At 43.4% G+C, this 12,505-nt stretch overlaps 1 protein-coding gene across 1 annotated transcript in view; it reads right to left on the bottom strand.

The window, feature by feature from the left end:
* The window catches only part of LOC138520468 (putative golgin subfamily A member 6-like protein 3), a 120,932-nt gene extending 109,938 nt beyond the window's left edge, over nucleotides 1–10,994 (bottom strand). Inside the window, exon 1 of the mRNA XM_069632841.1 lies at nucleotides 10,926–10,994. Coding sequence (XP_069488942.1) covers nucleotides 10,926–10,994 — 69 coding nt within the window. The remainder of the gene's footprint in view (nucleotides 1–10,925) is intronic.
* Nucleotides 10,995–12,505: the final 1,511 nt, after the last annotated feature.

Below are 12,505 nucleotides of genomic sequence, written 5' to 3' on the forward strand. Positions count from 1 at the left end.
GTTTGGATGTTTCATATGAAGTCAGTCAACTTCCCAAGGAAGACTAATGTATCCCCAGGGGTGCACTAGATAGAGACAATGGACAGATACGTGTCCACCAGACATTTACACACCAAGCTATCAAACGAGGAGACTATACTTGTTTGGATCGGAGTTGTCTATATGGAAGCAGGGTAAATCAGAGACAACCCCCTCCAAACTGGTCTTTTACACACATGAATCTTACTTCTCTCCGGGAGCAGCATGTCGCACCGCACAGTGCTGTGTAGTTGTCAGAGAACCAGGTTTCAGTAAAAGCGTCAACACATTGATAACACGTTTAAGGTGTTAATGTTAATGTTAAAGGACATTTGTACTGTGCACTATCACCACTGGAGTGGTCCCCTGGCGTTGAAGGGAGTCTTTTAAGTATATAACATCTTTTACCCCCGTCCACATTGTTATAAACCACAGGGGATAGGTGTTGCACATCTGAATTTCCCAAACTGCTGGGTCATAAAGGAAAGTAAGTATATCTCTGACCATCTCCCTACAGGTGGTATTTATGCATGAGTCAGCAATGAGGAGGCGAGGGTTGCATCTACGGACGATTTTCTTAATGGGGTGTTTTAGTATTATTAGTACAGACTGTAGACAGCAGATAGTAGACAGTTGAGTAGCTGGGGATATCACAGGAGAAATAGCCATCATGTACTGAGAAGGGTCTGGAGAAGAGGTGCCATGGGAGTGTGGGCAAGCTGGGGAAAGTTCATTCTAGCGGGTGAATCTGGTAATACTACTTCCTTATTCCTTAAGTTCTTCACATGTCTGGACTTCCCCTGTTGCAAATCAGGCTAATACATTCCCCTCTTTGTACTTATAATTGCAAATTTTACACCTAGTGGGCCATTATGAGTCTTTCACAGTGAACTTAATCTGCACTCCGTAATGTAATGCAACAATATTTATAAAGCGCAAAATTATGGCCCGAAGGCATCTAAGCACTAGAAACAGCTGGTGAGAAAGAACCACTCAAACGGAGAGAAAAAAAAAACTAAAAGAGATAGGTCTTCAGACCTTTCGGGAAACCCAGGTGGTCGCTCACCTCTCACAACTGATCTGGGAGAGAGTTCCACATAGCAGGTCCAAGAGTAAAAAAAAAGCTTGGACGCCTGCTCGTGCTATCCAAAATCTGTGGACTGTAAACAATGTCTTAGAAGCAGATCGAAGAAACCTGGATGGTACATAATAAATTAGCTTTGCCTGCAGATAGTCAGCACCTGAGTGATGAACAGTATGTTGACGCAATGCAAAGAATCTTAAACTTAATGTGACTGCTCACCGGAAGCCAGTGAAGTTGCTGAGGGAGACCCTGCAAGTCAGACAACCGATTAGCTCCAACTGCCAGCCGGGCTGCAGCATATTGAAGTAGCTGCAGTCGTTGAATTAAAAAGGCTGGTTGTCCCAAATAGATACGGTTACTGTAATGTATGGATCATAGGATCGATGCAGCTACCACTTTAGTGTTTTTTCCAGAATTTTCAGCTTCAAACAACCGGAATTATATACTGAAGGGACTTTTAGCTCCCGACTGCCAGAGGGTAAGGTTTTACCACCAAGACTTTAGACTGACTTACAAGGTGAAAGATATGGGCCCAAAGAGTCTGGCCAAAAATCATTAGTCGAAGCTACTTGCATTACCATAATCTCTGTTTTTTCTATGTTTAATTTAAGACAATTTCTGGCCATCTAATCCCCTACTGCCGCAAAGCAGCTTATCTACTGAGAAGGGAGATCACATTCAGGAGAAACCAACTGAAAAAGCAGTTGAGTATCATCAGCGTAGATATAAAACCACACCTTGTGCCCAAGGGTCCAATCTGCAGGAGGACATAAATAGAGATGAAAAAGATGTGGGGACAGAGAGGACCCCTGGGGAACACCACACGAGAGAGCCATTGGAGAAGACTGAAAAGGAAAGAAAAACACTGTTTGGGAGCACACCGAGAGAAAAGATGTAAACCAGGTTAGAGGAAGACCAGAAATTCCACTCTCTCCAGGCATTTCAACAAGATGTTATGATCCACCGTATCGAAAGCCATGGAGAGGTCAAGAAGAATTAAAACACCAACCTCTATTTCGTCCTGGAGTGGCATCCAGAACCAAAATCATCACCGAGCCTAGTGGGATGGAATCTTGATTGAAAAGGATGGGAAAGAGCCTGGAATTCCAAATAGCGCAAGAGTTGAAGGGTAACAATAGCTTCCATGAGCTTCATGACGCTTAATGATAAAAGTGAAATAGGCCGATAGTTTGCTGCCAAAGCAGCATAAAGCAATGGCTTTTTTTTAACCTTTAATTAAAATTTCAAGAGATCATGTATGAACAATTCAAACGTATTACCATAATGACATTAGAACAATATAAATAAATACATTTCTATATCATTTTTATTTACGCCCCACCCCACCTAAAAGTAAAGGATAGAACAAAATGGTCGGACCAAAGACCTTGTAGCAGATTAAATGCTGCCATCTGGTCTTTATCAGAAAAAAGTAAATCAACCACATTTCCCCTTCTATGCATGGGGAGGGGATTACACAACACAAGACCCATGTCGGCCAATGTGCTAATAAAGATTTGTACATGAATGTCAATAAGATTATTGGGCTTGACATTCAAGTTTTTCTCATAATAATCAAATTAGGGTACGACAAAACTAAGTCAGCAATGAGTGGTGCAAAGTTATAAGCAAAGTTAATCAAAGATGAGGAGGGAGGCCTACAGACCAACATGATATAAAGAGACATGTTTGGTCCAACTTTGAGAGTTCACAGCCATCACTTTTTACTCACTGTACTTTTCACAAAGGAGGAATACCCATTTCCATATCAGCCTTTGTCCCACGTGCAAGGGCAGTTCAGCACCAAAATGCAAACCTCCTTTGAACAAGAATACAGACAGCAACCCCATACACATGTTTCAGCCTTGTTGGGCCTCATCAATGAGGTGGAGCTGTGCCTCTCTGAGTACCGTGAGCAAGGAGTCCATGTCTAGGCTCGCCCAGGTAACTTAGGGTGAGCAACCCCAAGATCCTTGCGAAAATATAAGAAAAGGTAGAAGGCGCCCCTCCCTAGATAGAACATGGCATGATAACCTGTTCTGTGTTTTTTTTCTCCCACTTTGAGAGTCCACGGCCATTGCTTTTTGCTCACTGTACTTTTCACAAAGGAGGAATATCCATTTGCATATCAGTCTTTGTCCCGTCCACAAGGGCAGTCCTGCACTGAAATGCCACGTAAACCTCCTTTGAACAAAAGTGCCAACAGCAAACCAAACACACGTTTCATTCTTGTTGGGCCTCATCAGTGAGGTGGAGCTGTGCCTCTCTGAGCACAGTGAGCAATGGGTCCACGTTTCGGTTCCCCCAGGTAACTATATATGGCTATATAGTCAAAATGAAAATCAGACCTTTCTTTTAAATTACCCGACTCAAAATGAAGGACACTTTCTCTAAAATCACTCGCAACCCGATGGCAAAATGCAATTTTCTAAAAATTGTGCCAGGTAATCACATAAACATAAATACAATTTTCTACAATTTAAAATAGTTAAAAGATGCTTAAAAAGCCAACAGAAGCATAAAATATCACAATCTCACTGCTGTCCCCAAACGTAAATCTAGTCAAAATCATTTGTCTGGCTATGTTCCAAACTTTAATCATTAAAATCGACGTTACAGGTAAAGCAGTAATGCCACGGGTGTTGTTTATGGTTGCTTTTATGTATCTGCACTACTAATCCCATGTTTCAAAACAGAAAATTGCAGCTGTTATCCAGGAGGACTGGTCTGTCCCCAATCTGGCAGCTGGGCTAATTACCAGGAAATATGTTAATCTGTGGACCACGCTCCCAAATACCAACATGTTCATTTTGGCTATGGTTAGATTTAGGCAATTTGTTCTAAGTAGTGATATAGCTCTTTCCACATCCTCTGAGGGCCAACCAGAGTGTGTGCGGAGGACTACATCATCTGCATACAGCAGAGCAGGGTACAGATATAGGCACCCTAAATTAATCAATAGCTTGTGCAAATCAGACAAAAAAAAACATTAATATTTGCTGCTCTTTCTGTGTTGCTATATGTGAATATCAAATATGTGTCAAAGCTAATTAAAACAATACATGTGCCTTCTGCTATCCTGACATTGTTCCTCACTAGTAGCTAGGGTGGGTGCATTTGTAATATCATAAATGTTCGAAGGGACTGACCAATTGGTAAAAAAATAAAATAAATAAATACAAATAAATACATTATTTATTTATTTGTATAGTGCTGAATCCCGTACGCAGCAGGGCGCTGTACAAAAAAATGCCGGGACAACCAAATGTCAGGACAAGAACAGTCCGATGGTAAAAAACAATGTATTCGAACAGGAGGGTCTTCTGTTTTTTACGAAAGGGAAGCAAGGCTTCTTCATGACAAAGGACTAGTGGAAGGGCATTCCAAGCATGAAACTGCGAGAAAGGGGAAGGATCAGCAATTTCCTCAAGCATGCTTTGGCTTGGGACATGTCAGTAGACAACCATTGATCGACCAAAGCGTTCTTCGGTGGTGATATTTGGTGAGTTTCTGCTTGAAATATTGAAGGGCCTGGCTGTAGAAATGCTTATGGACCAAGGTGAGGGTCTTAAAGAGGACCCTAGAGGTGACCGGGAGCCAATGCAGGTTGCTCCTATGCCCAGAAATGTGTTCACCGGTTATAGGTCAAAGGATCGATTCAAAAGGATCGAATGGTCAAAGGATCGATTCAAAAGGACCGAAAATAAAAGGATCGAAAAACAAAATGTTTTTTAATTTTTTTTTGTGGGGGTCCCCCCGAACCTCTTTTTTGTGGTAAAAAACACTTTTTTTACCTGTACGAAAACCCCCAAAAAGATGTACAATTAAAAAAAAAAAATGGATCCTTTTGTTTTCCGCCCTATTGCGTCGACCCTATTGCATTGGATCCTTTTGTAGTCGACCCTTTGACCGGACACCGTGTTCACCGCATTCCACTTTCTTTATAATGCGGATGGCATTATTCTGAACTTTTTGGAGTTTGGTGATGTTGCCTTTAGAGGCACTGTTAAGATGGATTTCTGAACTCTTACCTGGTGGGCAGAGGTTCAGAAGGCCAGCCTAGTTTCTTGGAACAGGGTAACCTTCTGGACAATTCAGGCCAATCAAGGTAGCATTGGCAGCGGTCAAGAGTAGGTCTCAGGAGCGGTGAGGGTGATCGAAAGTCCACAATGAGCACACACAGTAAATAACAGCACAATTTACTCTCAATCAGGTGTATATATCAGAAATATATTTATTAAATACCTTTTAAATGAAACACAAGATGAAACCACATCAATATTAGCAATACTAACAGAACCTTATACTAGGGAACATATATACATTTACTATTGGCCTAAAGTAATATAAAACAAGTAAACAAGTAAAGATCCACAACCTGTAACAAGAGGGGGTCAGACATGTGAATATACTTTAGACAATTCTTAACAAACAGGCAAAAGTCTGTGGTCAAAACTCGAGGCGGCAGCGATTCCAAAGCAAAGGTTCCATACGAGCTGGCCAGTTCACTGGGTGGTACAGGAAGACTTCCGAAAGGGCTAGTTTTCAGGTTAAGCAGGAGGTGCCGAGAATAGTTAGCCCTACTACTCCAACGGTTCGAAGCACCCTTGCAGGTCTTCTGTGATCGCTAAGAAACAGGGGCTCCGACGGGACAACAGCAGGGTCAGGGTGCTGAACCTTCCAGCGGGTCACCAGCAGTTCAACAGATCTGTTTCTTAGGTTCAGGATACTTGGCTCCTTTACTGAGTTTGGTGTGAACTCAGGAGATCTACCTGGAATAGGTCTAGAGTGCCTACTTTTGTCCAAAATCTCCTTTGCACCAATATGAAGAGAAACCAATACCAGATCTGATCGTATTCAACAATTTCAGACATGGACCAATCACGAACCATGGTGGTCCCAGTCATCCCATCACACCAGACATCCTGGCACCCAGGATGTGTATTGGAACTAGATAGCTCCAGCCCACATTGTGGGTGCACACATACAAGGCATGCAGAAGCCTGTGAAAGCTTTGGTTTGCGAAGGGGTCTACATGACCAAATAAGGAATTTCCTGGGTCTGCTCGACCTGGGGAAGGCAAAGGGACAAAATTGCCAAAGGAAAGAACAAAGGACCTCATGGCATGGTCATTTTCGGCACTTGCCACTGTCCTGGGCCAAATGCAGTAAACACGGTCTGGATCGTTGAAAAGAGTCAAAAATGCCTTAAAGTAACTGCTGCCACCAGCTCTGTCTTGGACACACTTGTACATTCACCAACAATCCTTTGAGGGTGTCTAGGGCCTTAAAAATTAAAACAAGAGACTCCAGTGAACTGTACTGGAAGGTACATTGTGAACTGATAAATTGTTGCCAAGAAATGGCAACAAAGTGAAAGACTAAGGGAACAAAGACTCGCAGTACTGACAGTCTGAAGGGCATGTCAGTGTCCCCTTAGCAAGTACGAGCAAAAGCCCAGTGGAGTACAGCAGAAGGCTGGACTCCACTGGTAAAAGTCAGGCTAAGATGGCCAGACAAAAACAAAAAGTTGGGGGGTTCACAACTGGAGGGAAAATTACCCATAAATGCAAGTCTTTCCTAACAGGCACCTCTGAGAAGTACATTACAGTAATGAAGACGGGAAAGAATTGTAGCTCTGGCCAAGATTTCACAGTTTTTCTCGACTATGAACAGCTTATTTGTCTAAGCAGATGTAAATGATATTGTGAGGATTTAACTATGGCATCCACTAGGGTGTCAGAGTTCAGGGAGAAGTTTAGATAGGACACGAGAGTTTTAACTTTACTAAATGTAGGAAATGGGCAGCCATAGATTACAATTTCTGAGTATCGAAGATTCAGTTTAGATTTTAAAGGTTGGGGGCTGAAAAGTAACAGCTCTGTCTTCGAGTTGTTCAGGTAAATTTTGTGGTTATTCATCCACTGTTTAACCTCCTGAAAGATGTAGTTCAGATTAGAGCAATAGGAAGCATTGCAGCCAGTCAGAGGAAGTAGGAGCTGGGTATCATCTGCATAGATTGAAAACAAAATGTTGGCTTCTTCCAGATGGTCGCAGAGGGGCTAAATATAGACGTCGAAAAGTGCAGGGGACAGACATGCCTACTGAGGAACTCCGTAAAGGATTGTGGAAGCGTCAGAGCTAAAGTCTTCCCAATGTACTGCTGAGACCCTACCCGATAGAAAGGACTGCATCCAGGAGATGGCTTGAGAAGAGAATCGACCCGCGTTTTCTAAGGAAAATACACAAAAAAACAACAGCAGGGAACTCCTTCTTTTGCCTTTTCCACCCACTTGGCTGTTAACCAACTCTGGCCACCTTGACACATGTGTTGCACCTTGCTCTCTGCCTGGGTATACTGTGACCCTGCCGGGGTCACTATTACACTTCACACTTCTACCACCGTTGCAAATGAGAAAAAAACATGGAACTTTTGGAAGTTGTTCTTTGTGCTCAATAACTATGCAGCGAATGTTGTAAATGAAGCACACTAGTGCAAAATGCTCCTGTGGAAGTACATCTCTTTTATAGAGTTGAATACATAAACCAGGAAGTCAATTCAATCTATTATATTCAGGGACGCAGTCAATAACAATCAGCACATATTCTGTACAATTTAATTCAAAGGTTGCTGGGATAAATTAAAATAACACATGTGATTTGCTGCAGCCTCCAGACAAAGAAATCTAAGTGCATGCTGTTTGATAAGCAACAGAGAAGTTCAAATAGCAAAGCGCATTCCGCAGGCTCCCTGCACTTTGGCCCAGAACAATATGACTTTTCCAATAAACAACAACTCGCCGACTTCTCTTAAAAGGGAACATTCACGGAAATGGCTCCCACGGGACTTAACTAATCCTCATTATTTTGTTGTTATTACATTTTGAAATGCCGGTTTTCAAATTGAGTCACTTGAAGCCTGAAACATAATATGTGGATGCAAGACCTTTATAGTATATGTGTATTGTGAAATAGCTGACGTGTTAATAAAAGCGGTCTTAGTTAGGAACACACTTGTATTTTGAGTATGACAACGGTGTTGTCTCAGAAACCATATATACACAAACACAAAGGGGCAGAAGTAGGGATATGGATGAAGGTGGGGAGAGGGATGCAGGGACAGGGAGGGGGAGAAGTGATGATGGAGAGTGCCACAGGAGATGGAGTTGAAAGAGGATGAACACACGAAGGGAGGAGCTAGAAGAGAGAGATGGATGAGAAAGAAGAGAAATAGGTTGGTCGGAGATGAGTTACAGAGATGGGAACGCAAAGGGCACGGAAAGGGAACAGGAAGTAGATGTGGGGAAAGGAGGGATGGGGAGACGAAAGTGTAGATGAAGGGCTAGAATATGGGAGAGCAGGTGGGGACTAGGGGGGCAGACATGTAAGGTGAGGGAGATGGGAGAGTAGAGTGGAAGAGGACAGAGAACTGGATAAAGGGGATAGGGTAGGGAGAGGGAGGGAATAGGGAACTGGAGTTCAGGAGTAGAGAAGAGATGAACAAGGGGAGGTGAGACTGGTGGAGAGATGGGAAGAGAGTCTGGGGAGAAGGAAAGGAAGGAGAACTACGAAGGAAAGAGGGTCATTAAAGAGGGGATAGGAGGAAGATGGGAGATGGTTAAAGAAAGTGTGAGATGATGTAAGAGAGGAAGCTGGAAAGGGAGAGGGGAACGAAAATGATAGCAGAGATGAGAAACGGAGAGGGGAGTAGAAGAGAGAGGAGAGGGGTAACGGGAGAGACAGGCACTAAGGGTGAGAGGTGCCAGTGAAGGGGGAGAATGTTGACTTTTGATTGGGTGAGGGAGGGAAGGAACTTGAGGACATGAGTGCAGAGGAAAGAGTGAAGAATGTAGAGGGGAAGGGAAGCGATGAGATGAGGTGGCAGAAAGAAAAAAAAAATCAGCATGTGCAGCTGGGGACCACAACGTTTCCCTTTGACAGTTCAAGCCAGCCCAGGAGTGCTCCCTCAGAAGCAAACGGCAGCTGAGGGTGTGCTCAATGTTTACACTGGGCTGGCTCCTCAAAAATAGGCAGGGGTGCTGGTGCTCCATAACCCATCATGGAGGAGCCACCATTGCTCCACCAATACCCCCTCCATGGCGGAGCCCACATATTCATATACACATGCACACAAGTAGTCACACACCCACACGGCCTCTCTCCATCATTCACAGGACACCCACCAGAACACTCACTCAGATGTATGATTGTGTGTGTCTGTGTGAGTGAAGAATCTGAGTGGGTTCCTTGTGAATTTCTAGGAACGCTGTATGTGTGAGCAGCTGCTTATGTGCATGTGTATATGAACTTTTGTGTGGGTGGGTGTGGAGGAGGCACTGGTGCAGGGAAATATCAAGTTAAGAAAACATGGTCTTGCTGGCTAGATGCAGTGCACACAGTCAGTGAGAACATCTCACCTGTATTTCACTGCTACAATGCTCCCTTCAGACCCAAGCCCCCACACACATTCATATACTCATGCACCTGCACACAAGCAGTCACACACCCATACAGCCACTCTCAATCATGCACATGACACCCGCCAGAGCACTTCACTTGCACAGATATGCCTGCACACAGTCACACCCCATGCAGTGTATCTCAATCACTGAATGATTGAGAGACGCAGTATGGGTGTGTCTTTGTTGTGTGCATGTATATGTGAATATATGCATCTTCCTGAGTAAGTGTTCTGCTGGGTGCCATGTGAATGATTAATTTGCATGGTGCCCAGCAGGACACTTTACACATACATGTACACACATTCATATAGACGCATGCACACAAGCAGTCACACACTCATACAGCTTTATTCAACTGTTCACTAAACACCCACCAGAACACTTAACTGACACATTCATAAACACGTTCACAGCATTCCCACAAGCAGCCAGGCACCCAAACAACCCCTCTCGCAGTCATACACAGCACCCGCCAGAACACTTACACAGGCAACAGACATTCAGGGTCTGATTTTGAGCCTCGTGTAAAATAATGAAAGTGCCTTTCCATCACGGAATAAAACTTTTCTTATTTTACAGTGAGTTCACAATCAGGCCCTCATATAGACAGCATACACAAAAGCAGTCACACATTCATACAGCCTCACTCTCAATCATACACAGCACTCACTAAACACTTACACGGACACACATTTGCAGCATTATTGCAAGCCTTGTCCAAAATAATAAAAGTGTCTTTCCATCACGGAATGACACTTTTCTTATTTTATACAGAGCTCACAATCAGGCCCTAATATACACATCCACAACACCCACAAGCAGTCACACACCCATAGAGCCTCTCTCAATCGTACACAACACAGACACACACACATTCAGGGCCTGATTGCAAGCGCAAAGTAAAATGTGAAGAGTGTCTTTGAATCACAGAATAACACTTTTCTCATTTTTGATGGAGCTCACAATTAGACCCTCATGCACATATACACAGCATCCACACGAGCAGTCACGCACTCATACAGCCTCTCTCTCAATCATACACAACATTTACACCAACACACACATTCAAGGCCTGATTGCAAGCCATGTGTAAAATAATAAAAGTGTCTTCCCATCGCGTAATGACACTTTCTTATTTCACATAGAGCTCACAATCAGGCCCTCATACACACATACGCAGCTTCCACACAAGCAGTCATGCACCCACATAGCCTCTCTCGTCAGTCAAACACACGACACTCACCCGAACACTTCATTCATGCAAATACAGTCATGCACGCACACATGAAAAATACAATATCTCCCACTCTCTTTCACACACACCTACAAACAGATACAACATTGTTTTCATTTTAAACATACCTGAGCAGGGCACGGCAGTGATCTTCTCTGGAAGTCCGGGCTTTCTCTATCTTCCTCCAACGTCATCATGTTGCCCGAAGAAGGTCAGGGTCAGGAGACTACCTTCACGCCTCCTCCTGCCCATTCCTCTGCCAGGCAGAGGGCAGGCCTGAGACAGACAGGCAGAGGGAGAGGTCGAGAGCCATTCAGGATGCCTCAAGGACTGTTTTGAACAGTGCCCATGAGGGATCTTGAAGGGCTGACATCTGGCGTGGTCTCCCAAAGACTTTCACAGAGCTCTAAACGAGTGAAGGCATGGGCGAATTATTCGCCAACCTTCACCCATGTAAAGTGCTGTCTAGGGCATAAGGGATACCACCAGTCTTTGTATTTGCAAAGAATGTACATGTTTTAGATTTGTTGCAAATGTAAATATTATATTTGCATGTTTATGTAGCAAGTTAAAATCACTCACATTCTTCTTACATATTTTGTTTTTAGTTTTCTTTGTTTTGTTTTTTTGTTTGCAGGAGCTTGAGGGTTCTGTAAATGTATGGGTGGGGTGGAGGAAGGGAGGGTGCTGCCATAGTGCATCTACTGAGAACAGAGCTAAGGGAGCGAGGGGTGGGATGAAGGGTTGGTGGAACGTAAGTATTAGATGGGGAGGGACGGGGAAGGAGCAAGGTTGGTGAGTGTTGAGTGGTGGGAGTACAGAGGAGCCATTGGTGAGTGTTAGGTATCAGGCAAGGTTCCCAGTTGCACACAAGGTGGGAGGCTGCTTTTCAGGCAAGAGGTATGGAAGGTTTTGAGAAGGAATTAAATAATTGGTTTAGAAAGCGGTGCAAGGTTTGGTTATTGAATCTGATTATTTCAAATTTTCCTTAGCCACTGTAAAGGAGCAGTTATGTGCCTCTGAAGGAAATCCCACTCCTCTACCTCCTCTATATTGGAATCATGAGATTGTACTGCGCCTAACACCAGCTCTTGTGACGATACCATGGCTAGTATTCGAAATAAGGTATCCACTGAGAAAACCCTATTAAATCTATCCCCGAAGAGATGACAATCTGAGGGAGGAAATCCCTGAAGGAATATGAAAACGAGTGAAAAGGGAGCCAATGACATCATGAAAGACTAGTGTGACACCCTAAGGATACAGGTTGAAGAGAATGCATAGATTTTGCAGAAATTGATGAATCGAGTAAACTTTAATATGCAGAAAAGAAAATTCCACGTGTACGAAGCACTGCAGAAAATGCAAGCCATTTAATAACTATACAGATGCTGTAACGCAAGTAGATTAAGCAATCTTAGAAGCTGGATTTACTTAGGTAATAGATTGCATGCAAAGCCGGCATTGTATAGAAACTGGATATCAGTGTCTTGAATTTTAGTAAGCCAGAACCAATGGAGACGAAAGGTCGAGAACTGTGTCACAGAAAGAATGGTGAGGCTGTCTGGCCTGGCATCAAAGTTGAAGCTGCCAAGGTCTGTTATCTATTTTTAAAGGGTATCAGATAATAATATCCCCAACAAAAATATTGCCGTTAATATAGCCGTTTGGTTCGCCATAGGCGATATTTTTATGGGGGATTTTATGT

The sequence above is a fragment of the Ambystoma mexicanum genome, chromosome 13 (assembly GCF_040938575.1).
Source record: "Ambystoma mexicanum isolate Mex_15411 chromosome 13, UKY_AmexF1_1, whole genome shotgun sequence".
NCBI classification, from domain to species: Eukaryota; Metazoa; Chordata; class Amphibia; order Caudata; family Ambystomatidae; genus Ambystoma; species Ambystoma mexicanum.